The 27,913-nt window shown below is 48.9% G+C and overlaps 1 protein-coding gene across 1 annotated transcript in view; it reads left to right on the forward strand.

The window, feature by feature from the left end:
- PIK3C2B (phosphatidylinositol-4-phosphate 3-kinase catalytic subunit type 2 beta) overlaps nucleotides 1-27,913 on the forward strand; it is a 1,746,470-nt gene that overhangs the window by 1,221,182 nt on the left and 497,375 nt on the right. The window contains 1 exon segment of the mRNA XM_040339537.1: nucleotides 17,420-17,527. Within this exon segment, the coding sequence (XP_040195471.1) occupies nucleotides 17,420-17,527 (108 nt within the window).

The following is a 27,913-nucleotide window of genomic DNA, read 5'->3' on the forward strand; positions in this document are numbered from 1 at the left end:
TGTAGTATGTAAAAAACTTGCAAGGGATATTTTATTTAAGTGTTAAAAAATAAAGTATAAAAGAAAATAACATATAAAATGCAGCTGGTGGTCCCAGTGTGAGCTGGGTTACCAAACCAGATAAAAACAAAGATAAGCAGAGCTGGCCGCCTGTCCAGAGCGGGCTGGGGGTGCTAACGGCTAAAATGCCGGTGATCTCCTCCGCAGACCTCTATGCCGGCTAGGACGTAGGCGTGCGTCCGTGCGTGCAGGTCCGCTGACGCGTTTCGTCATTTGACTTTCTGTTGGTATTGGTTACTATATTCAGTGATGAAGGCTAGGTCCATTTTTGTTGTTTGTTGTGGCTTTTTATTATTGAGCAGGGCTCCCCTATCCATGCCTTGTATGTCCTCTTTCAATTTATATAATTGATCTTGTTTGTAGCCCTTTTCTCTGAATCTGTTGATGAGGATATCAGCCTGAATATCATAGTCCTCCACCCGGTGGCAGTTTCTCCTTATTCTTAACAATTGCCCTTTGGGTATGTTTCCTATCCAAGTAACACACCACCAACCTATCTTAAATTAGACTGAGGCATCTCACATTGATCTGAGTCTCTTTCTGGTGTACTACCCTATATGGACTCTATAATATAATGTCACCACTAGGACGTCTCTTTCTCAGGTTCCATGCCCTATATGCTACTAGATAGGGTAGGCTACCAACGATATAGATCCAATTTGTAACATCTCTGATGTTTCCCTGTACAGAACGAGCGCAGCTGAGCCTTGTCCAAGCAGCTGCGCTCCGTTCTGCAAGACGTCCGCGTCATTTCCGGTGCGCGGACGTTTGCGCTCCAGCGTGGAACGCGGAAGTGCGACTCTGCGTCCTTCCCCGTTTTCCCCGCAAATTCGGGGCTATTTAAACTCCTCAGAGATGGCGGCAGGGTGTTCGGTTATTCTGTCGGATCCCTGCCGCCACTCGAGAAGCACCAACTCCCAGCACCAAGCCCTGGAACCAGTGCAGTACTCCTCACCTGCCTTTCTCCACACATCGGATCTCTATCCCCCTGATCCACAGGCTACATGCCTGTACCCTACTGCACCCAGCCTGAGCCTGACCGGAAATCCTCAGCTTCCAGGATTCTTGGACCCCTTCACCTATAAACTACAACCCTCCTCCGGTGTACTACAACCACCAGCAGAACCGCAAGTATCTTGAATTAAGATTTGCTTTTTGCATTGTGACCAGATATCTAAATGCATTCAAGCTGTGGGGATTGTTACTGATGAATGCTGTTCCTACATGGATCTTTTCTAATCACATACTGAAGGACTGTTTCTATAGATAGTACTATTCTAAATATTGTGAAGTAACAATATCACTGCCAGAGATTAATACTAGCTGCATAGAGACTTATCACATTTATACACTGTAGCAAAGTTAATACAGTCAGATTACATTTGTTTTGAAGGACTTTAATCTAATCCCCATACTTCAGCTTATAGTGGAATAAGCTTGTATACTTTGATAACTCATGTGAGGTTGTGATGATGTAACCCCTAACTTTCTGCTACATAAGAGAGTGCACTGGTTGTTAAACCTGAGAAACCTCTGAGTTCTGCTGAGTTCCAATCATACTTCCTAATAAATAAATAGGCAGGAGTGTCACACAATTAAACTATCTAATTGATTATTATCACACGGTTGTTAAAGTATACACACTCCTTCAAATAGATACTCCTCCACTGGGGACCGTATGAAATTGACTATTTTAAAACACCCCATGAACCCCTATAGTTACACATACCTATAGTTATATAGGGAATTTAACACATATATCCCTTTTGTCTGGGTTACCAGCCACACATTCCATGATTATTAGGTGAATGCACTATGAATTTTTATGCTTTATAACAATTCAAAACTATTTAAGTACCTCACGTAAGGTTCTAGCTATGATCCATTAGGGACGGGTGCTAGGATCCACATACACAGGTTATTATCTTTGCCTGGAACTATCTGCATCTCTATTGCACAGTTTTTCATTTCATTAGATGAATTTAAATGTACCACATTATTCCTTTTTTTCTTATTCGCCGTAATATTCTACATATGACCCCTCTATGTATACATTCCCATTATCCATTCTCAGTGTGTACTGAACATTCCCAAGTTCCATTCTCAGTATGGACTGTCTATGGCCCAGATTCACAAAGGAGATACGACGGAGTATCTCAGATACTCTGTCGTATCTCTTAGAGTATCTATGCGACTGATTCATAGAATTAGTTACGCATAGATATCCCTAAGATCCGACAGGTGTAATTGTTTTACACTGTCGGATCTTAGGATACAGTACCGCGGCCGCCACTGGGGGGAGTTTGCGTCGTAAACCAGCGTCGGGTATGCAAATTAGGAGTTACGGCGATCCACGATGGATTTTCGCGTTCGCTACGTCGCCGCTAGTCTAGTTTCCCGTCGCAAAGTTAGTCGTCGTTTTGGGTGCCTTAACTTTACACAGCCCATGTTAAAGTATGGCCGTCGGGGGGCGTGGCCAAGACCGGCATGTGAGAGGACGCACTTCTCACAGCTCCTGCCTGATCCGTATACCGATCCTTCCCCGGCGTCTCTGATCCGGCTCCCTTCGACCCATCAGCTGGCTACCAAGTCCCTGCACCGCCCGGACCCACCCCCGGCCCTCTGTACTAGGGGAAAGACCCGCTGCGGAACGGCGGAGATGACGGGACCGGACATCCAAGATGGCGCCACCGCGGCCCTCTCACAGCGCACACCACGAGCTGACAAGCCTAAGGAAGGCACCGCAAGGAAACCACCAAAGACTCAGGGTAAGGAGCAGCCGAGGGACATGCTCTTTTTTGCCCAAAAGCTCAAGGGCCCTGCTAGCACTGGGGCGGGGGGGTCGGCAGATGGCGGAGGAGGTGGAGGCCGTGCAGCACAGCTAGAGTGGGGACATGAGGCGGAGGAAACACCCCATAGCTCCAGGGCAGAGGCAGACGCTGATGCTCCCCCCCCTTCGGATGATACACAAGATAATGTGGGGCAACCGACGCTGGCAGACATACTAAAGGCAGTGCAGGTGGGCAATGCTGACATGAAGGAGCAGTTTGGGGGCCTGAGAGAGGAGGTGTCCCTTCTGAGACAGGATCTCCAAAAAGTCAGGGAGAGAGCAACCGCGGTTGAGAGCAGAGTAAGTGACCTGGAAGATAAGCTCCCACATATAGCGAATGAAGTCAGAGCGGCACATCGTATGGCCCAAGATACGCTAAGCAGAGCCGAGGACACAGAGAACCGTTTACGCAGAAATAATATACGCATTGTTGGCCTCCCGGAGAAGACAGAGGGCAGAGACCCTACCATGTTTGTGGAGAACTGGCTTATAGAAGTGTTCGGGAGGGAAGTATTCTCGCCATTTTTCACTGTGGAGAGAGCCCATAGAGTACCGGGCCGACCCCTCCCACAAGGGGCCCCCCCCCCGGTCGATGCTGGCCAAGCTCTTGCACTACCGCGACAGAGAGGCGGTTCTCCGCTGCGCACGGGATAGAGGAAATGTAACCTTTAATGGGGTCAGAGTGTCGTTTTACCCGGACTTCTCGGCCGAAGTGCAGAGGAGCAGAGCAAGATTTGTTGATGTCAAAAAACGCCTGAGGGCCCTACAGCTACCATATGCCATGCTCTACCCGGCCAAGTTGCGGGTAACCGCAGAGGGGCATGCACAATTTTTTGAGTCCCCCAGGGAGGCTATGGCTTGGCTGGATCATAATGAACAGGCCCTGCGCCACCGCAGGGCTGACGCGGGAGGAGACTGACCATGGCTTGATCCGTGACACACTGACTGTGCTTCTGCAATGGGCATGATACTTTCCTCATATTGTTGAACTGCGGCTCTGACTTTTGAATTATCCTGCTTGCAGGTCCGGTTCTCTCTTTTGTACCAGATGCCGGGGAAATATCTTCACTTTTCCAAAGCGCTAGGAAACAAACTGTGACTGTATCATGCAACTGAATAAGACTTCAGCTGAGATGTTGAGGGGAATAGTGGGCTCACGTTTGAGCTGGGTTAGAGTGCCTGTTCTTGCCCTGTTGGCATTCTGCCTGACCATGTTTGGGCTCCTTCTGGGCCCTCCTGGGAATTGGGATGGCTTGCCCGAATGGGGCCTGCCTAAGCACCATTGCACTAATGGTTGGGGGCACCGTTGTGCCTGGTTATATTTTGAAGTACTCATTGTCCTACAGTCCAAGGGAATATTGTTGTACCTACCGTTTCTTTCTTTTTTATTTCTTTTATTTTGGCCATCCGATAATTTGCTATCGTGTAAGACTACCCGCATCGCCCCTCATGCCCGAGTACTACTTTTGCTTCTGCAATGGAGGACACCCCCCTGATCTCCTGGAATGTTAGGGGCATGAACTCCCCCCTGAAACGCACAATGATATTTACATGTATGAAGAAGTTTTACCCTGCTATCTTATGTTTTCAGGAAACGCATTTGACACATGATACCACAAGTTGTTTGAAATACTCATGGGTGGGTAGGGCTTACCATTCCACTCACACCTCCTTTTCTCGGGGTGTGAGTGTACTGGTACACAGATCCCTGGATTACCAGGAATATGCCTCTAAAGTTGACTCAGAGGGGAGGTTTGTGTTTTTACATTGTCGGATGGGAATTTTGAACTGTATTTTGGCGTGTGTTTACATTCCTCCCCCATTTGACGCTCGGGTGTTGAGGCTCCTCTTGGAATTCCTGGAGGGTAGGCCTGATCTCCCGATGCTTCTTGTGGGGGACTTCAATAGCTGGTTGGACCCGGGGCTGGATAAACATCCGGCACCCGGGGCGGACCCTCACAGGGCCACCCCGTTGGCAAGGTTGTTACGGGAGGTGGGAAGGCTGGATGTGTGGCGACACCGAAACCCCACAGCTAGACAATTCTCATGTTTTACGAAGGCTCACGGGTCGCTATCTAGGATAGACCTGGCGGTGGGTAATTCCGCGATGCTCCCCTCGGTTTCTGATGTTGCTTACAGACCTAGATGTATTTCGGACCACTCGTACATGGTAATAACACTTACGGTGTCTCATCCATCTGCTCTTCCCAGAGCACCCTGGAAGTTCAATGCCTTTTGGCTTCAGTTATTTACTGCCCCGGAAGAACTAGAGGGGAGCATCCGGAGGTTTTTTATGGACCAGCCCAGCCCAGAATCTATCCTTACTGAATGGGAATCTTTCAAATTGTACCTTAAACGTCTGCTCAGTGGGGAGGTCAATAAGGTTAAGAGGCGTTCGGAGGCTCTCAGGGAGGCTTTGGAGATGCAGGTCCACACATTAGAGACTAAGTATGTCCAGGACCCCACTGAGACAGCTAGAGGGGCGTGGCAGTCGGCTCAATCTGCGTATGAGCACCTGCTCGCCTCCGCGGCCGAAAAAAAAACGTTTTTTCACCAAAACTGCATTTTTTGAGGAGGGAGAGACGACGGGTCGTCTCCTGGCTAGGATAGCGAACTCTGAACAGAAGTCCCCAGCTATTGGGGCACTGCGGACCGTAGCTGGGCGACTGGTTCATACTCCCGACCTAATCATACAGACACTAGCGGATTTTTACGAACAGCTGTATCGCCCGGCTTCGACCTGTAGCACTGAGGAGCTGTCCGCCTATTTGGACGGCATAGCATTTCAGTGTCTATCCCTTTCCCAGAGCTCGGAGCTGGACTCTCCCTTGACCCTAAAAGAACTACAGGAGGCAGTGGCGACCTTCCCCAATTGTAAAGCTCCAGGGGGTGATGGAATACCCATGGAGATTTATAAACAATACTCGGAGATCCTATTGCCCAGACTACTGAGGGTATTTAATGCTGCAAGGGAGATCAGTGCCCTCCCATCCTCCATGGCTAAGGCACACATTGTACTAATCCTTAAACCGGGCAAGGACCCAGTGGATCCGGCCTCATACAGGCCGATCTCACTACTCCAGTCTGATATCAAACTCCTTGCGAAAGTGCTGGCCCTCAGGTTAAATAAAGTAATTACCTCAGTCATACACCCGGATCAGGCGGGATTTATGCCCAACAAATCTACAGCCATAAAGTATGGCCGTCGTTCCCGCGTCGAAATTTAAAAATGAACGTCGTTTGCGTAAGCCGTCCGGGAATACGGAATTACGCTACGCGCGTCGCCGTTCGAAAAAATGACGTCACATCGCGCAAAGCACGGCGGGTAATTCAAAAGGGAGCATGCGCAGTAGGTCCGGCGCGAGAGTGCGCCTAATTTAAATGGAACACGCCCCTTTGAATTACGCGGGCTTGCGCCGGAGTAGTTTTCATCGCAAGTGCTTTGTGAATCAGGCACTTGCGATGAAAACTTGCGGCGGTGTAACGTATCTATGATACGTTACGCCGCCGCACTTCTACCTGAATCTGGCCCTATGGCACTAGACATACACACTCATTAGCCCAAAATTTGCAAATCTTCACTATGTATTACACATTTCAATCTCACAAAATGTCTTCTTAGCGATGTTCTGTACTAAATTTCAGCTATTGTACATAATGATTTCACATGTATAAGCTTGTTTCTTTCAAAAGTGGCCGCTACTTCCTAATCTAATTTTATCTGCCAATGATTGTATTGTCTCAGACGGCATGTGATTAATCTAACTCTTATTTTGGCACCTCTAGGGGTTAACGGAGGGAGGGTTACCCAAATTTACGGGAACAAACAAGCCCATTGCCTAGCCCAATTAAACCATCCCCATAGGAGGAGGGACACACATGCCGCTGCGTATAAGAGGAGAAGACGTGTTGTGCTTACATCACCTTTGCGAAAGTCACATGACGAAACGCGTCAGGGGACCTATACGCAAGCATGCACGCATGCCTACGTCCTAGCCGGCATAGAGGTCTGCAGAGGAGATCACCAGTGTTTTAGCGGTTAGCACTTCCAGCCCGCTCTGGACAGGCGGCCAGCTCTGCTTATCTTTGTTTTTATCTGGTTTGGTAACCCAGCTCACACTGGGACCACCAGCTGCATTTTTTTTTTTATTTATCATTAAAAGGCCAGTCCTCGCGGACCGCCAACATACAATAATAACAATAGAGACAATAGATCTTGTATACAGGTACAAATATACATGTGGATCCATAATCATAGACACAGTATTTCAGTGCAGTAATAAAGTATAACTGAGCCCCTGTAAGGATGTGTCTATCAGGGTTTAGAGCTATCACCTCGTGCCTCGGTGGCGGAGCCCGGTCAGACTAACCTCCAGATCCGTTTTCCGTATGTGAAATAGAGTAAAAGCTAAAGAGTATAGTAGAAAGAAGTAGAGAGAGGTACAGTGAAAGATGGGAGGGGGGAAGAGGGGGGGTTGCACGAGCAGGGTCGGTATAAGGCGCCCCTAAGGGCGTAGAGTGTATCTAATCTGTTCCCGGACTGTCACGTACCTCAGAGGGTGAGCCCGACGTGCAGGAAGTGGCAGCCGTTACTCCTCTGATTCCGGGACCCCTGATAGAGTAGACAGGAGGAACGGAAATGCAGAGTCGCACAAGCGCCTGGAGAGACGCTGATGCAGGGGCTGTTGGTCGCTTCTGCAGGATCTGATGGAGTCTCTGGAAGGCAGGTGCAGCCTGGCAAGTAGCAGACCGGTGGGAAGAGGTCTGGAAGATCAAGCAGCAACAAGTCCCAGAAGACAGTGCAAGTCCCAGAAGCCGGAGAGAAGCTGGACCAGCCGATCAGGCGCAGGAAGGTCAGGATGGTAGAGGGGTCGTCAAGCCGGGTCAGTAACAGGCGGGCGGCAGAGTACCAGGGATGAGGCAGAGGGATGGTCGGAGCAAGCCAAAAGGTCAGGGCAGGCGGAAGACAGGATCAACAGGAACAAGCCGGGTATCAGGATTAGGATTCAAGCAGGGGTAACAGGTACTGGCAGGTTCAGGAAACACTTCAGACCGGACAGCAAGGGGCCAGACTCCCAGGACGCCTTAAGTACCTTGTTTTGGCGCCGAATTGCCGTTTGCACGTGCCCGTGCGCCGTTGCCGCCGGTGCGCGTGCCCGTGCGCGCCGTTGCCGCCGGTGCGCGTGCCCGTGCGCGCCGTTGCCGCGATTGCGTGTGCCCCGCGCGCGCCGATGCGCCGCTAGCGCCATCTGGTGGCTGAGGTATTTCATGACATTGCCCCCCTCCAATGGGCAGCCTCCGGATGCCCAATCGAGACATCTCCAGTGGATGCGAGTCCTTAAATGATTGGATTAGTCTCTCAGCATGTATGTTGTCCTCTGGTTCCCATGAATTCTCCTCGGGCCCATACCCCTTCCATTTAACGAGGAACTGAATTTGGTTGCGTCTCCTCCTGCAATCAAGGATGGATTCTACCTCAAATTCTTCTTCCCCATTGACTAATACCGGTTCTGGGGGACCAGTATCTCGTTCAGGAAAGGGATTGGGAACATCCGGCTTGAGCAAAGCAACATGGAAGACTGGATGAATTCGAAAGGTTTCTGGTAAATCAAGTTCGTAGGCTACCTCATTTATCTTTCTTTTAACAGAGAAGGGGCCCACAAATTTAGGGCCTAGCTTCTTCGTGGGACATGCAAGTCTTAGATTCAGAGTGGACAAATAAACTTTGGTTCCAGGTTCCAGATTGAGTTCTCCTCTTCTTCCCCTGTCAAAGATCTCTTTATTGCGTTCCTGTGTCTTAGTCATTGTCTCCTGCAGGATCCTGTTATTTGTGTTGAAAAAGTTTAGAGTATCCTGGACAGCGGGTACCGTACTCTCCGGAATAGAATTAGACAGGAACAGAGGATGAAACCCGTAGTTGGCATAAAAGGGTGACTGTTTGGTGGCGGAGTGAATAGAATTATTGTAAGCGAATTCCGCTAAGGGCAGCAGGGACACCCAATCTTCTTGAGAGAACGAGGAGAAGCAGCGGAGATACTGCTCAAGAGTTTGATTTGTTCTCTCCGTCTGCCCATTTGACTGTGGGTGGTATGCTGATGAAAAGGAGAGACCGATTTTGAGACTACTGCAGAGTGCCCTCCAGAACCTAGACGTGAACTGCACCCCCCGATCGGACACGATGTCCGCTGGGACGCCGTGAAGCCTAACAATTTCCCTGATGAAAACTTTGTCTGTTTCCGGGGCAGAGGGTGTGCCTTTCAAAGGGACAAAGTGTGCCATCTTTGAGAGCCTGTCCACGACCACAAAGATAGTGGTGAAGCCTTCTGATGGGGGAAGTTCCACAATGAAATCCATGGAGATCATTCTCCATGGTCTCTCTGGCACTGATAACGGTTTAAGGAGTCCCCAGGCTCTAAGCTTGCTTCCCTTGTTGCGAATGCACGTGGTGCAAGACTCCACATAGTCCTTGCAGTCCTTCAGAAGTTGAGGCCACCAAAAGGTGCGTTGCAAAAGTTCCGAGGTTTTTTGTATCCCAAAGTGACCGGCCAACTCATGATCGTGACAAGAGCTCAGAACATCAATTCGTAGACTCTCGGGCACGAAGATCTTGTCCTGATGCCATAGCAAACCGTCCCTGGACTGCAGCTCCGAACCAGATAAAGGGAAAATTCCAGCAGAGGCTTGCCTGATTTGCGGTAATAAGTCCCTTTGTAACAATAGAAAGTTCCCAGATGACAAGATGGTGTCAGGGGGACTGAGAGACCCTGAATCTCCGTACATGCGGGAAAGAGCATCCGGCTTGGTGTTTTTTGACCCTGGCCTGTATGTGATATGAAAAGAGAATCTTGTAAAAAAAAGTGCCCATCTGGCCTGGCGTGGTTTAAGTCTCTTGGCCACCTTCAGGTACTCGAGATTCTTGTGGTCAGTGTAAATTAAAATTGGGTGCGCTGCGCCCTCCAGGAGGTAACGCCACTCCTCCAGAGCGGCCTTTATTGCCAACAACTCTTGGTCCCCGACGTCATAATTTCTTTCTGCTTCAGACAACTTACGGGAGAAGTAAGCAACGGGGTATAACAGAGCCTTGGGGCCCTGTCTCTGCGAAAGAACTGCCCCAACCGCGGTTTCAGACGCATCCACCTCAAGAATGTATGGCAAACTCGCGTCGGGGTGTCTGAGAATGGATGCCGAAGTGAACAAGTTCTTCAGGGTTTCAAAGGCTGTTTGGGCTTCTGTAGTCCAGCGGAAACGAGCAGTCTGTTTGGTCAAATCCGTTATAGGAGCAATGATGCTGGAGAAAGCTCTGATGAATTTCCTATAAAAATTCGAGAAGCCGACAAATCGCTGAACGCCCTTTCGGTCCGTAGGTGCTGGCCAGTCGAGAATCGCTGAGACCTTCTGGGGGTCCATCTCAACGCCTTTTATGGAAATTATAAGCCCCAGGAACTGTATACTTGAGCGTTCGAACTCGCATTTATCGGGTTTGGCATACAGTCCGTGGGTTCGGAGACGCTCAAGTACATTCCTGACGTGTAGCCGGTGTTTTTCCAGAGAAGGGGAGAAGATCAGGATATCGTCCAGATAAATGATGACAAAGAGGTCCAGGTAGTCTCTAAAAATGTCATTCACGAAGTGTTGGAACGTTGCTGGGGCGTTACAGAGCCCGAAGGGCATGACTAAATATTCGAAGTGCCCGAAACGGGTACGAAAAGCGGTTTTCCACTCATCCCCTTCACGTATGCGGACTAAGTTGTAGGCCCCACGGAGGTCTAGTTTGGTAAAGACAACCGCGGACCCAAGACGTTGAAACAGTTCAGGCACCAAGGGGAGAGGGTACCGGTTCTTAATTGTTATCTTATTAAGTTCCCGATAGTCCACACAAGGGCGAAGGGAATGGTCTTTTTTTTCCACAAAAAAGATGCCTGCTCCCGCGGGTGATGTGGATGGGCGGATGAACCCCTTCCTCAGACTTTCATCGATGTATGTTTTTAAAGTCTCTAGTTCAAGTCCTGTTAAGGGAAAGATCCTTCCGAAGGGAACCTCAGCACCTGGAAGGAGTTCAATGGGGCAATCGTAGGCCCTGTGTGGTGGAAGGGTCTCAGCCCCCTTCTTGCTGAAAACATCCAGGTAGTCGTGGTAAGCTTCTGGAACAGATTGACGGGTCTCGATGTCGAAGTCCATACAAAGTAAAGGCAGAGGAGGAGGTGACACTTGTAAGCAGTGCTGTCGGCAGAACAGAGAACCGAAGCTGACCTTGCCCGTGGTCCAGTCAATCTGCGGGTTGTGAATTTGAAGCCATGGTACCCCCAGTATGACAGGAAACAGGGGAGAGTGAATCACATCTAGGCATAGCAATTCATGGTGATTTTCAGCAATGGTGGTGGGTAGAGGCTGGGTTTCTCGGGTGACTGGTCCGGATTTTAGCACCGAGCCATCCGCTAGGTAAACAGAGAGTCCAGTAGTCCTGGGACGAAGAGGGATCCGATGCTTGATGGCGAAAGACTGGTCCAAAAAGCAGCTGCAGGCCCCTGAGTCAATTATAGCGCTGACTTGGATGGACTCTCCTGGAAGCTGGAAGAGAATAGGAATAGCCAGATGAGCGGAATTACTTGGCAGAACAGGTAGGTGAACGGAAGACATGGACAGACACTTACGAAGTTTGGCAGGACAGGTCCTCACGTAGTGCCCGGCCTCTCCGCAATACAGGCATAGGTTGTTGACCCTGCGGTGTTGTCGTTCTTCGGGCGTCAGGGAAGGACGGAGGAGACCCAACTGCATGGGCTCTGAGGTGTCAGGAATAGATGAGGCTGAAGGAACCGGAGGAACTATACTGGAAACGGGAGGCACCCGTGGCAGCATCCAGACCGGACGAGATGGGGTAGTGGTCCTTTCCGTTCGGCGCTCCCTCAGGCGCCGATCGATCTGGATGGTCAGGTTAATTAATGCCTCCAGGGTCCCTGGAACTCCTACCCGGGCCAGTTCGTCCTTCAGTGGCTCAGAAAGACCAAGGCGGAATTGGTAGCAGAGGGCCGAGTCATTCCAGGTTGTGTCTGAGCTCCATCTGCGAAACTCGGACACATAGTCCTCTGCTGGTCTGCGACCATGTTGCAGGGCGTGCAAAGCGGCCTCCGCGGAGGCGGCCTGGTGAGGGTCCTCATACAGCAGAGACATGGCTTGGAAAAAAGTAGTAACATTGTCAAGTGATGGATCTTTGTTTTCCAGGAGGCGATGGGCCCAAGCTTGCGGTTCGCCAGACAGCAGTGAGATGGCGAAACCCACTTTAGTGGCTTCTAACAAAGGTCCGTGGCTGCAGAGCAAAGTACAGTTCGCAAGCATTGCGGAAGGCCCGGTATCTACTACGTTCACCCGCGAACCTCTCGGGCATAGGGACTTTGGGTTCGGGCGGCAGCATGATCACGGATGGGGAAGCAGATGCCCCAGAAGCCGCTGCAGCGGTGGTGGGAGTAGATAGAGCCTGGACACGATTCTCCAAACGCGTGTAGCCTTCTTGTAAGGTTCGGACGGCCTGGGTCAGTCCCTCAAGATGGCGGCAAAGTTCCTGCATAGGATCCACTCCCTGCGCGGGCTCGGACATGGCTGTCCGGTACTGTCACGTACCTCAGAGGGTGAGCCCGACGTGCAGGAAGTGGCAGCCGTTACTCCTCTGATTCCGGGACCCCTGATAGAGTAGACAGGAGGAACGGAAATGCAGAGTCGCACAAGCGCCTGGAGAGACGCTGATGCAGGGGCTGTTGGTCGCTTCTGCAGGATCTGATGGAGTCTCTGGAAGGCAGGTGCAGCCTGGCAAGTAGCAGACCGGTGGGAAGAGGTCTGGAAGATCAAGCAGCAACAAGTCCCAGAAGACAGTGCAAGTCCCAGAAGCCGGAGAGAAGCTGGACCAGCCGATCAGGCGCAGGAAGGTCAGGATGGTAGAGGGGTCGTCAAGCCGGGTCAGTAACAGGCGGGCGGCAGAGTACCAGGGATGAGGCAGAGGGATGGTCGGAGCAAGCCAAAAGGTCAGGGCAGGCGGAAGACAGGATCAACAGGAACAAGCCGGGTATCAGGATTAGGATTCAAGCAGGGGTAACAGGTACTGGCAGGTTCAGGAAACACTTCAGACCGGACAGCAAGGGGCCAGACTCCCAGGACGCCTTAAGTACCTTGTTTTGGCGCCGAATTGCCGTTTGCACGTGCCCGTGCGCCGTTGCCGCCGGTGCGCGTGCCCGTGCGCGCCGTTGCCGCCGGTGCGCGTGCCCGTGCGCGCCGTTGCCGCGATTGCGTGTGCCCCGCGCGCGCCGATGCGCCGCTAGCGCCATCTGGTGGCTGAGGTATTTCATGACACGGACATTCAGCTTGTCAAGGAGAGCAGGTACTACACCTGCAGCTGGGTTAACATCGGGTAATCGGTCTCTCTAAGACTCTGACCTTCGTCCGAGTACTTAAAAATGTTGTACAGCTGCCATGTCTCAGAGTATGTCTCCTGACGCTGTTGGCTGGAGAGGATCAAGTCTTCCATTCGACTGATCTCGTCTACTCTGTTCAGCCAGAGAGCGATAGTCGGAGGGTGAGGGGACTTCCAACGGAGAGGCACGCAGGCCCTGGCTGCGTCCAAATGGTGACGCACCACTGACTTCTTGTAGACTCCTGGTGGTATGTTGGTTGCGTGCAGGAGGAAGTAAGCCGGGTCATCCGGCACTGTGTACCCTGTACATTTTTGGGTGTTCTGGCGTACCTCTCCCCAGAAGCTCCTGATCCGTGGACAGGCCCAAAACACATGGAGCAATGTGCCTTTATCTTGCTGGCATCTCCAGCAGGTGTCGGGAGTGTTGGGAAATAGTCTATTTAGGAGGTCTGGGGTCCTGTACCAGCGAGTAAGAATCTTGTAGTTCGTCTCCTGGGTTTTCGCACACAAAGATGATTTGTGTGTGAAGCGGATTATGGTCTGTTTTTTGGTGGGCGAGAACCGCGTATTTAGGTCCCTTTCCCATTTTGTCAGGGCCGGGATCTGGTAGTCCCCGGGGGGGACGATCAGCATAGCATACTGCACCAAGAGTGCAGTCCCCCAGTCCACTGAGTCAGTAATTTCCGAACCTCTGTCAGTTGGTAGAGGTGTGTGAATGAGGGGGGGATGTACGTCCCTAGATACTTAAGTGCAACTTTCGTCCACTTCAAATTAAACCCAGTTTTAAGCTGGGCGAGCTGTTGCTGTGGGATCCCTATGCCCATGGCCTCTGACTTCGTCAGATTGATTTTTAAATTGGAGAGCCTACCATAAGTATCAAATTCCCAAAAAAGGGCCGGGAGGGAGGCGTCGGGGTCCGTAAGGGTAAAAAGCAGGTCATCTGCGTATGCGGAGACTTTGTATTGCGCTTTTGTGGTGGGTATGCCTTTGATGTCCGGGTTTAGACGGACATGGCACAGGAAGGGCTCTAGCGACAGCGCGAACAGGAGAGGTGACAGGGGACATCCCTGTCTCGTCCCGTTGGTTATTGGGAATGAATCTGACAGTACCCCATTGGCCCTCACCCGTGCCGTCGGTCCATTGTACACCGCTGCCACCCAGTTCTTCATTTTATCCCCCAGTCCTATGTGTTCCAGGGTAGACATCATGAACTGCCAGTCCACCCGGTCAAATGCCTTTTCGGCGTCTGTCCACCAGCTGCATTTTATACGTTATTTTATTTTATACTTTATTTTTTAACACCTAAAATATCCCTTGGAAGTTGTTTACATACTACGCTATGTGGTAGGGCTGTGCATCTCACGATTCGATGCGATTACGATTATCAAGTCCACAATTCGATTTGATTCCGCGATGCATCACGATTGCAGCGCAAGTGCGCATGGCTCTCTCCCCAAAATAATAAAGGAGATGATCATGCAGCACAGCGGTTTTAACCCGACGGTAAAGCACTTCTAAAACTAGCATCGCTTTACCGCTACCACCCCAGTGTGAAAGTACCCTTAGGTATTTAGATGTGCAAACAATAAGGTGAGAGCACATCTAATACCTACAGAGAGTAATGGAAATATGAAGTTCAAAGTGAGTCATGCTATTACCTGGAGGGATTGGCATTTAGGTGGTTAAAACAGGCAGGACATGTGATATCAACTCACTGTCTGTCAAATGCCTCTGAAAAGTGACCTGAGCATGGATCACTTTTCAGAGGAGTGGCAGTGCATGCTGCAAGTGAATACAAGCCTTTGGCCTCACACTGGCGTGCTGCAGTTTGGCTGCAGTGATGGTGTACTGGCGGGTTTCCTTAGCCGCAGAACCTCAGACTTTTAGGTTGCACATTTTTGTTGCATTTTCTGAAAGTGTACCAAAGATGCAGCATGCAGGACATTCTGTGCACTTTCAGAACATGCAGTGTGAAATGTGAAACCTCTATGAAGCCAGGGGCAACATGCAGGAAGTACACCAGCACTGCAGACAAACAGCAGCATGTCAGTGTGAGCCAACATTATAACACATCACCTAGGGCAAGGTATTGTCACAGGCTGCTAGAAAAAAATATCTTTAGCTGCAGAGGAGAAGTTCACTTAGGCCGCGTACACACGGTCGGACAAAACCGATGAGAATGGTCCGACGGACCGTTTTCATTGGTTCACCGCTGAAGTGGCCTGATTATCAGATGTGTGTACACACCATCAGTTCAAAAACCGATCGGGTCAGAACGTGGTGACATAAAACACACAACGTGCTGAAAAAAACGAAGTTCAATGCTTCCAAGCATGCGTCGACTTGATTCTGAGCATGCGCGGGTTTTGAACCGATGCTTTTCTGTACTAACCATCGGTTTGGTCTGATCGGGCAGCGGTCCATCGGTTCGGTTTTGAAGCATGTTTTAAAACTTTGGACCGAAGGAAAACAGACAGATGGCCTGTACACACGGTCGGTTTGGTCCGATGAAACTGAACTTTGGTTCATTCTCATCGGTTCGGTCCGACCGTGTGTATGGGGCCTTATTTGGCCAGTCCCAGCCTCCAGGAGACTTGCTGGATTCAAGCAAACTGCTCAGATTGAACTTTCCCGCCCACACATCCTCTTTGTACAACACAGGCTGCCCGGAGTGTGGGCGGGGAAACAGAGAAGGTCCAGCTTCTGCCATATTATACCTCCATGCACATATAGGTTCTCTATCACATGTTTGCCTAAACAGCATTTATTACACACGGGTAATACCACATCCAGCAATCTGCTGGTCTGCACAGGATCCTGACCATCTGTATAGAAGCACATACCTATACACCAATACTTTTTATTTTTATACACGATACCTGGAAACCAAAGGAGGTTGGTGGCCCAGGCATAGACACCTTTTTGGCACATCTCTTACCAGTATAAGGGTAACCTTAACACACTTTCCTTTCCTTCCAGTATGTTATTATAGGGAGTCCACCTATTATTGGATCTAGCCCCATCACAGGTTACCTGACACAGATACACTTGTCCCTGGGGACCCACATTCTTCTCATTTGGCCCCTTGATTTCCACAGGAGTGCCACTTACCCTTTTCTTGTTCCAATTACTATATAGGTCTCTTCATTGAGGTCCTTCAGGGAGGCAGCAGCATTTTATAATTTACCTTAGCGCGGATCCTATTATTGTAATATCTGGTATGCTATTATAAACAAAGTTTCCTTATTGTTGTATCAGTTGGTCGTTGGATAGGAGGAGCCGTGGATATTGCATTGGTTTATTCAATGCTGATACCCTATGCATTTCTGGTAAGGGTCAGTTTTAATGGGTGTTGGTGACGACTTCATACCTAATTCATCTCACTGATTCACTCAATGTGGATTTTGTTATGAACTTTTTGGCATTTTCAAACCATTGAATTTCATTTATGAACTTTTTTTACTGCCATTTGTTTTAGTGCTACACCTTTACCTCATACTCGTGATGCAATGTTGAAATGTTTTTTTACTGATCCAAATTGTCTTCAGTTCTCCAGTTATAGTGGTTGAAAGTCTTAATTTTTTTTTCATAAAAAAAAATTTATGTTTGCCCCCCCCCCCCCAAATACTTACCTGAGCCTGATCTGAATCCAGCGCTGTGCTCTGTCTCCTCATTGGACATGAAGTCTGCAGCTGGCAATCAAATGGTGAGTGAGCTGGGGGTGAGGCAACGCCACACTGTGTTGATAGTCACTCACAGCCTCGCTTAAGATCGAACCCACTTGTGTGCCACCATAGGATGTGGCTTCCTATGGTGGCACATGGAGAAGAGGGGGAGCAGAGAGTGCCGGCGGTGGACCGGAGAAGAGGTGGATCAGTGCTGCAGTCTGCAAAACCATTGCACAGAGCAGGTAAGTATGACATGTTTGTCATTTTTCAAAAAATAACTTTACAGTCACTAGAAGGACAAGCATTAGAGCTAAAAACATAACTTGGATGAGTAGCAAAAATGAGTCCTGCAGTATTGCAGTACAAATTCAGCTGAATTTGATTAACTATTGCTTTATACCATGATTTTGATAAATGAGAACCTTCAAAGACTTAAAAATATCTTTGTGTGTTTTTTCATAGGAAATACTTAAGAATGGCTTGGAGGATGTCAAACAATTCTTTGCTCTGAATGGATCATGCTGTCTTCCACTAAGCCCCAGCCTCCTGGTCAGAGGGATTGTACCACAGGTATTTTTTCCTTTTTTTAAGCATAAAAGGCAGAGCTATATAAAATATTGTTTTCTGAAGTTTTGTCAGTTTCACAAGCTGTTCTTCTAAACCACATGCCTAGAATTCTTTTGTATCTGTGTAGGCCCAGCTAAACTTTTTCTGATGCATATGGGGCATCCATGACTAACCACCTTCTGAAAATTCTAATTGTCAGGCTGATCTTTAAAACACTGCCTTTCAAACTTGGAGACCTGTGACAAATAGTTTACAGTAAACAAAAGTCACAGTAATGGCTTATTTTATCTGCATACTTGTCCTGGATCAGTGAGTCAAAGTGTTGAAGCTGGAGAACCAGCATGTCAATGCACATAGCATTTGCATAAAGAAAAATACAAAATGACAGCCAGTTCAGATGTAGACAGTGGTTAGCAGAGTTCCAAAGTTTTTAAAGCACAGATCCTTGCCAAACAGTTCATGGGCACATCTGTCATAAATGTTTTATCACATGGTTAGCCATGCCTTCTTTACCTTCATATACTAAATGATCTGCGCTAACTAAACTGGGAAGAATGGATGAGACCTGTGTTTTGTGTTGCATTCCAAAGAATGGATTTAAGTGGCAAATCAAAAATCCAATTTCCTTAGTCATACACTACAGGACACAGGTTTTTTAGTTATTATACATGGGTTATATTCAGCTACCTTCAGGTGATTGGATACTGGCAAAAAAGCAAAGCTGCATGCCCTGTATAACTCCCCCCCCCCCCTTACTCTAGTCTCTGTTTTCCACTAGACTCCCCACTAAGAAATTACCTTTTTTATGTGGAGGTTTTTTTTCTTTTAAAGATTATTCTTTAAAAATTATTGGCTGTACCATAGCCAATGTGGCTTCTTTCTGTAGCTTCTCGATTGGTTGACTCTTGCCTGAGCTTTTTGGGACTGTGCCCATGCCTGGAGAAGATTCACTTCAGGTACTGGATCCTGCATGGGCAATAATCATATTGAGTTAGCTGCAGGGTCTAGGACCATGGTCTGCCAGTCACAGAGCCATGGCCCTGAAGACCCCTTTGGGAGATATGTCTATTGTGAAGGACAAAGCAGGGATGGGGCCTTATTTCTTCGCATCTCCATCTTCAGTGGCTTGCGTGGGTCACTTTTCTTCCTCTTTTCACACATTTTTTTAGCCATCGCCTAGCACCCACATTCCAGCATAGCACTCTATGAATGCTTTCTGGAGTCAGCAGCCTATAGCGTCTGGTGCTAAAGGTTTCCCCCTTTGTTCTCCACAGCAGCGAAGGTTGTTAGTTCACTTTTGGGGACACTGCACCATATGACAAATAACAATTGCAGCAAGGGGTCGGAGGGCCTTTCTTACTCAGACTCATCTTATGGCTCCAGGGAGAGTGGTAGCCTCCCTCCACAGGTACATTGTAACCTCTGTTTAAATGGTTGCTCCCAGTCTGATTCCGTACTTTTTCTGGCTGCAGATCACAGGTGAGGCCCCTTCAATTTCTGCTTCTGAGTCAGTCTCTGGCTTTGCCTTTGCTGCTGCCTAAAGAGGAGTTTGGGAAGGAAGGTTCCCCCCTCTTCTTCTGAGAACTTGGATCAAGGTAAGACGCCTTCAGTGAGATTTCATCTAAAATTAAAAATACTATTCCTATACATATAGGCGCTGTACATTCGTGTTTAGCTTAAAGGTTGCCTATGTCTTAGCCTAAGGTCACCAACATCGGTACCCTAAAATTGCCCAAATATGTTAAGTCCTTCCCAGTTCACTTGCTCTTATAGTCTGGCTTGTATGGTGATTTGCCCCACCCTGAAAAACTCTTTGCTCCTCCCAAAATGTTGCTCAACAATATCCCATTGAGAGTTTCCACTAGAAATGGATCCCTGTGGTGGACACAGAATACCAATGGCCATGTTTTCCTTGGAGGACTCCACCAAAGGTTTGCTGCCCCTTTAAAGGGATTGTAAAGTCTTGTTTAAAAAAATTATAACAACAAACATGTTATACTTACCTGTCCTGTGCAGTTGTTTTGCACAAAGCAGCCCAGATCCTCCTCTTCTCGGGTCCCTCCTTCCTGCTCCTGGCCCCTCCTTTATGTCAAGTGCCCCAACAAAAAGCAGCTTGTTATGAGGGCAGCCGAGCTGCAGCTCTATGTGTCCATTCAGACACATAGCTGCCCTTTGGCCACACCCCCTATCCCCCCTAATTGGCTAACTGACTTTGATTGACAGCAGAGGGAGCAAATTTGTGGACATAGCTGGACAGAGAGGAGGCTCAGGTAAGTATTAGGGGGTGCTGGTGCGGCTGCTACACACAGAAGGCTTTTTATCTTAATGCATAGAATGCATTAGGATTAAAAAAAACTTCTGCCTTTACAACGCCTTTAAGTTTTGCTCAATCATCTTATAATTCATAATTGTGAACAAATATAAAACATATATAATCAATAAATACTCCCATGGACACTTACAGTATCATTCAATGTGAACAAATGAGATAAAGAGTAAGTGAACAAAACGTACCAGAATTGAGTAGTCCTGCAATTAATCAGCATAGAACATCAACTGTTGGTCTGGTGTTGACACTCAAAAATCCCACACACAGATCAAAATAGGCCTGGCTGCCTTGCAACTATAACAGATTTCACCAGCACGATTACTCAGTAATCCTAAATGTCAATCTCAATAGAGCTATAAAAAAAGAGAAACAAATCCCGTAGTAACTAAAAAACAGAATCCCAATTTGTTAAAATTGCACTTAAAGGAACAGAAGTCGGTGGCCCGGATTCACATACATCGGCGCATATTTATGCCGCCGTAGCGTATCTCCTTTACGATACACCGACGCAGCGCAGAGAGGCAAGCATGGAATTCAGGAAGACAGTGCTCCTAAAGCTGTGTCGGGGTTCCAAGGCGTAAGCCGGAAGTGGGTGTGACCCCATGCAAATGATGGTCCGAGCATGGTGCAGTGTTTTCCGCTCGGCATATCATGAACGGCGCATGCGCAGTGACGCTGATGTCTGCCCAACACCCCTGTGCGCATGCTCACAACTACACCGGCGCAACTTCCTGAGATACGCCGGCCCACCGGCTTACGCCGAGCGCATTAATACGCCCAGCCATACGCCCGTCCAGCGCAAAAGTACATCCGTTTGCTTGTTTCCCCCCTGGAGCAAAGTACTTTTGTGGAGCCATGGCAGCTGCTAAGGTGGACAAGGAGAGGAGGAAGAGAAATTTCTCCATGGAAGAGAGGGCTATACTGACATCTGCAATAGCCCAATATGATGCGTACCTCCATGGTGCCCACAGTGCCAAGACCAGCAAGGCACGCAAGAGGGAGATCCTGGAGAAGATCACCCTGGATGTCAGTGCCCTTGGGCATGAGACCAGGACCCCCGACGATATCCAGAAGAAGATAAACGATATGAGACGGTGGGTCAGGGAGAAGCTGGCCAGTATGAGAAGGCACGTCAGGGGCACGGGAGGAGGACCAGCTTCATCTCTGATGTTGACTGATGAGGAGGAGGTCATCGCTAGCTGTCTGCAGCAGGAGCAAGTGGAGGGCATGGAGGGCTTTGACTCCACTGATCAGGACTTGAGGAGAGGTAAGTGTGTTTTATCACCCATCCGGTGTGTAGCATGTGAGGGGGTCGAAGGGAACATGTGACAAGTGTGTGGGTCCACCAACATGTGAATATTTTGTGTCATCCACAGATGTGCTGGAGGGAGCTGGGCCGTCGTCTGCCGGTGTCCGACCCATGCCATCCCCGCAACATCCTCTGCCTCAGCCTGACCACCTGGGAAGCCCTGTAATATCGGTGGAGGGGAGTGCCCACACCTCTCCTCTTGAGATAGTTGAGGAGGAGCCGGTGGATGTCCACCAGGAGGAATTCCTCTATTTTGAGGAGGCTTCCCCCTTCCCTGGACCCTCTGACACCTCCCCACCCATCAGGGGAACCCCCTCCAGGGCTACCCCATCCAGGGAAACCCCCTCCAGGGCTACCCCATCCAGGGGAACCCCCTCCAGGGCTACCCCGTCCGGACGGGCACAAGCCTCTCCATCCCCCAGGAAGGCTTTACGGAAGACCAGGGGTGTAGCTGGATCCCTCCAAGAAGAGCTGCAGACATGCCACATGGGTGCTCTAGCCAGTGACCTGCACCGTGTGGCTGACAGCCTGGCCTCTTCGGCCAAGACCCAGGCTGAATGCACACTGGCTGTGCAGGGCACCACAGCCACTGTGCAGCAGTGCCTCACTCAGCAGGCTGAGCAAAGCAGCTCGATCTCTGACTGCCTCCAGGATGTGAGCGCAAACTGCGCTGCCATGGTGACATGCATGGGTGACCAAGCCCAGACCCTGGAGGCCATGCGTCACCAAATGGTGACAGGGGGTCCCTCACCATCTGGTGACCAGGGCACGAATGTGCAGGCCAGCCTGGAGCGACATACCCTGGCCATTGGTGAGCTGCAGGCCTCCTGGCAGAGGTGAAGAGCTTGGGAGTGGCTATACAGGCCATCACTGCTGCCATCGAGGAGGAGGGAAGGCAGACCAGGCGCAACCAGCGGCAGACCACCACCCGCCAGCTGCGGATGCAGGCGGAGATGAACTCTGTCCTCACCCGCATTGCCCTTGCGTTGGAGGGCATGCAGCCAGCATCTGCCAGGAGTGACAGACCAGGGGATGATCCTCCTCCTGATGCCCAACCCCCCCACCCGAGGCTCCCCCCAGACAACTGAGGAGCCGTACCCGTGGCACCAGGCCTGGCCCACGAGAGGGCAAATGAGTGCTCTTTTTTTTTGTTTGCTCAGACTATGAGCTTTTTTTTTTTTTTTTTTGGAGAGACATGCACAGAAGGATGTGCCGTCCTCCTATAAGGGCATGCCATGTTGGCCAATGGCATGATCCATTTTTTTTTTTTTATAGTCACTGCACATGGTCAGTAGTGCAGGCTACAGTGTGACTGGTGTGTGAATGTGTGGGTGACATTCCTGCCAACAAGGCGTGTCACCTTGGGTCGTCGGGGAGAGGTTATCCCCACGACCGTGTGAATGTGGTATGAATGGACAGCAACACCATTGGGGCCTTGGCGTGGCATTGCTGCTCCCAAGTCCTGCACGGTGGACTTGGGCTAAACCAATGTGAGGTGGATGTGGTGTGTGAGCTAGGGTGCCATGATGAATGTGTGTGTTTAACGTGCAAAGATGCATTCCACGAGGCACTCCTGACTGCTGTTCCCTCAGCAGACGGGGTAGCCTCAGGCAGGGGGCGACTGTCTGGTTCGGGGGTCAGGTCATCACATATGTCAATCTCCAGGCCCTTTCTCATGGCGTAGTTGTGCAGCATGCAACATGCACCGATGATCTGGCACACAAAGTTTGGGGAATACAACAGGGCCCCCCTGGACTTATCCAGGCATCGTAAACGGGACTTCAGGATGCCAAATGTGCGCTCCACCACTGCATGGGTGCGTATGTGTGCAGCATTGTGTCTTCTCTCGCCTCTGGTTTGGGGATTCCAGTATGGAGTCAGGAGATGGGGCCCAAGTGCATATGCAGAGTCACCTGGAAGGGAAAAGACAGGAGGATGTTAGTCGTGCATGTGCCCCTCGTGATGTCTGCATCATGGGGTCGGACAGTAATGCCTGACACCCATGTCACTCACCAACCAGCCAGCTGTCCCTATACACGTTCTGTTCGAATTCTGTTGGGATGTTGCTTTGACGGTATATGTAGCTGGCGTGGCTGGCCCCTGGGTGTTTGGCACGGACGTGGCATATGTTGCATTGGGCATCATTCATCACCTGTACGTTGATGGAATGCCACTGCTTACGATTGCGGTATATGTGCTCTGTGGCACGGGGGGGGGCGTAGTGCCACATGTGTGCAATCAATGGCCCCGACGGTGCGTGGGAATCCAGCAATGCTGTTGAAATCCTGCATTGCCTTCTGCCGCAGATGCTCATGGGTGGGTTTGATGATGTGGTGGGACATGCATGTGAGGATTGCGGGGACAACCTGGTGCACACATCTGCTCATGGTGGCTTGTGACATTCCAGACACGACTCCACTTGTACGTTGGAAAGATCCACTGGCAAGAAAATGGACTGTTGCCAGTACCTGGACCAGTGGCTGCACTGCATGTGAGCATTGTGTCTGGCTGGTGATTTCATCATGCAGGGCTGTGGGTAATTCAAGGATGGCATCAGGGCTGAATCATGCCAAAGACGTTCATGCGCCTTCGGTATATCCTCTCCCGTGCCCTCCTCCGTGCCTGTGGACGCAGTAGTGCTATGACCATGGCTGCCCCTGGCATGTTGGCATACAGATGTGTTGTCCTGCAAGTGTGGTTGCTCAGCTCGTCCATAACGGTGCTGCTGCAGCTGCTCTCCAGCTGACCTGTGCACGTCTGTTGCTGAGTTACACCTGCTTAATGGGGAATAACTTTAGGCCGGACGTACAACTTACGTGCACATCGCGTAGCCTGTGCCGGGCGCAAGTACGTTTGTGAATCGCCGTATCTCCCTCATTTGCATATTTGAATATAAAATCAATGGGAGCGTCAGATGCGTCCAGCGTAAATATGCACCCACGATACGCCAGCGTACGCAAGTTACGTCGGTCTGATGAAGCCTATTTTTAGGCGTATCTCGGTTTGTGGGCACGGCGCATAGATACGACGGCGCATATTTGCACTTACGCGGCGTATCTCGAGATACGTCGGCGTAAGTGCTTTGTCAATCCGGGCCAGTATTTATACAATGAATGGCACAAGCCAACAGCATACACTTGGTTCTCCTACATTCCCTATATTATAAAAGGCAACAAAAGGGCATTAACAAGACTGGTTTTGCGGCAGACATAGTTGGTAAAAATGAAAAATGCTTTTTAGTTCCCATGGCTTTTAGAATTCCTATTGTAATTTGTATACAGTAAAACCTTGGATTGTGAGCATAATTTGTTCCAGAAATATGCTTGTAATCCGAAGCACTTGTATAATAAAGCAAATTTCTTCATAAGAAATAATGGAAAATTATTTGTTCCACAACCATGTATTCATAAGTCCTTCAGTTTATAGTCTATATAAAAAGATTATAGTTATGTGACCAGGTTGTGTAACCATAAAATTCCCATCCACAAATGGAAGCCTCCACAAGGGGATTAGAAGCAATCCAGCAGGAGCTACAGAATATAAAAAAGAAAAGAGGCGCCTCAAAGTGTAGCAATAAGGCTACATTTAATGAAGGTACAACATTTAGCAACTCACATGGTTGATGATTAAAAAAGTCACATCTAAGTATGCAGGCATCCGGGGTAAAGCTGTCCACATATACCATCCTCTGCACCGCCGGCTCTCACTGCTGTCAGTCTGCAAACATGATGGGAAAGACTACCCTGCAGTAGAGCGATCTAAAAGCGTGGCTTGAACCGCTCGTGGAGTGCCGAGTAGGATGGTCTATGTGGACAGCTTTACCCCAGATGCCTGCATACTTCGAAAAATCCAAGAAAATACCTTTTGTCAATAGAACAGCTATTTTTCCTTGCTGGAAATGAGGTTGCCTTGCTTGCCAATCTATCACTCACGGATGTTCGAAGATTGTTAACAACAAAGGCACCTCCTTTTAGATCAAGCAGTTAATTATGTGTTCGACTGAATTTGTCATTTACGTACTTTGGTGTCCCTGCAATCTCTTATATGTGGATGGCACGATACTTACCCTACGTACCAGAGTAGGCAAGCACCGTAGGTTTATTAAAAAAGGATTTGATAAACAATGTCCCACGCCATTTCCTCCAGGCACATAACAAAGACTTTGGATGCCTGGAAGTTTTGGCGATTGAGGCTATCCCTAAGGGTATGCTCACTGATAACAAGAGGTTTTCCCTCCTTTGTAGGAGGGAAACTTTTTGGATTCATCTGTTGGGTTCTCTTTCGCCTGAGGGCCTTAATGAAGAACTTGATATTCTAAGTACCATGTGATTTTATGCTTTTCATTTTTTCATAGCGAGTCCCGCAGTACTGTTGATAGACCCATACTAATAGACTTGTCCTAACTGTTACCCCATGCATGTATGTTCAAATGCAAGGCGTTAATAGATATGAATACATATAGATCTATACGTGCAGTTTTTCTTTTACTCCTCGAATGTGTAATTACCTAATTTATAATCCCTTGTCACCATGATTGATAAAATCATGCACTACCTTCTTTTGATTTGAGATATTTCTTCCTTTTTGATTCAACTTTACATGACATGTTTCATTTGTTCAATTATTCCTACCACCCATATCAGTCATTGATCATTTATCATTACCTTTTTGGATTTTACATATTTTATATGTTTATTGATCATGTATTTTCTAATTAGTATTTACTGTTCACCATTTGTATTTTTTTTAATCTTTATTATTTAATTTTAAATTATTTCTTCATTTACATTTTTTTATTAATTTCTGCCGAAACTATTGTTTGATAAAAAAAATTATATGAATATTAATTCAAATAGTTTACTATCAAATTCATAATTTGTGAGTAAAGCAGGCTCATATGCATTTGGCACTTTATAAAGTTTTTATTGTAAGCCATAGGGTTGAGAGGAGTTAACAACATATACCAGGCTTGTTATCTCCACCCCCTCCCTTTGAATGGGTTTAAATACTGTCGTTGCTGGTGTTCTGTCAAAAGTTTCAACTTATCAGAATCTCCAACCAAGTGTACTGCGAATGCGTGAGAGCGTCCACGAGAACCTCTATCTGCGTCACGTCGTCTTCCTATCAAAAACACCGACTCCACACTGCGCCTGCGCGGCCTTTCATTAACACACAATAGTCCCCTGACTAAATCAAATACACCAACTACACTCTCCGCCACACTGCGCCTGCACGCCCTTCGTTTACAATCCCCTGTCACCTACGATATACAAAGCAATGCACGTGTTCCATCAGACGCTATACAAAGTAATGCACATGTTTCTTTATCATACATCACAGGACACAGAGCAGCCATCGTAATTACTTTGTGGGTTATATGCCACCTCTAGGTGATTGGACACTGGCAACCCAAGTCAGGAAGTCTATATAACCCCTCTCACACAGGAAGTACCTCAGTTTTTTAGCCAGTGTCTGATGGTGTTGGTCACGGTTGATGAAGTGCTATGCTAAAGAAGAAGCCCTGTTGCGGAAATCCTTAAGCATGATCAAGGGCCTATGCCAGTGATGGCGAACATTGGCACCCCAAATGTTTTGGAACTACATTTCCCATGATGCTCATGCACTCTGCAGTGTAGTTAAGCATCATGGGAAATATAGTTCCAAAACATCTGGGGTGCCAAACTTCGCCATCACTGGCCTATGCAGTCAGATCCATCCTGGATGCCAAAGAGCAAATGGCTAAAATGGATGGTACCCGAGCTTGTGGAAAACAAAGGTCACTTACCTGTAATGCTCCTCTATTGAGTGCTGGACCCTGGGATCAGGCACCTTGGTCGCATACCAAAACCAAAGGTTGTCCTGGCAGGGTACTGTATGGGTACAAGGGTGTGGACCCAAGTATACAAGGGGGGCCTGGTCCTTGAAGGGACGTCATGACATGGCCCGCCGTGATGGGTGAAGATGGGATCTGGCTGTGTATTTCCAACAGTATCCTGCGGCGGGAGTGGTAAGTCTAAGAAGATCCTAAGGAACTCATTTGGTTTACTTTTGGACTTCTTATGAGTAAACAATGCCTTGCCTGTTTTTTTACCACCAAAAAGTGTAATTATAACATACCTGTTATTCAACATTACCATGCTTCCCTTGCAGTGTGCTCAGTGTCTGCCAGCACTTCTGTGGAACAGTGTTGCTTTCTTTCTCCGCTCTGTCATGGCTGCCAAAAAGGGCTAGGGACTATGTCTTCCCGTAAGAAGGGTGAGAAGCATTAAAAGGGGAGGCACGTAAAGGTGCCACTGTTAGTGTCTGAGGATCCTAGTCCCGCTTCCACAGTCCCTTCCCTCCTCCCATCCTCTTTAAGAAGCGGTCCCTCAGGTCCCTGGTTAGTCTTAGTGTTTCCTCCGTCCAGAGGAGACATGTTGCCAAAGGACCTGAGGGGCTCCATCTTCCAAGGGCTGACCAGGACAGGGGTCCGGCAGGATCAGAAGCTATAGCACAGAGGGAGTGGAGCCTCTGAGCGTCAGGGGACATTACCGGAGCTTTGATTCTGGCGTGGAGGAGGACGGTATGTGGCCACGGGCAACCCTCCTTAGGCTGCAAGCAGGAGGTGTCTCGGATTCCAGCTTCTCCCGCGTTTGAACACTGCTTGACCTGGAAGATTCGTTGGCCTCATTTCTAGGGCGGGGTGATGTCATCAGCATGCGCCGAGGAGCTGGTCCGCCCCCTTATAGGCACGGGAAGTCCAAATGGCCGT

This window comes from Rana temporaria, chromosome 2, assembly GCF_905171775.1.
Source record: "Rana temporaria chromosome 2, aRanTem1.1, whole genome shotgun sequence".
Classification (NCBI taxonomy): Eukaryota; Metazoa; Chordata; class Amphibia; order Anura; family Ranidae; genus Rana; species Rana temporaria.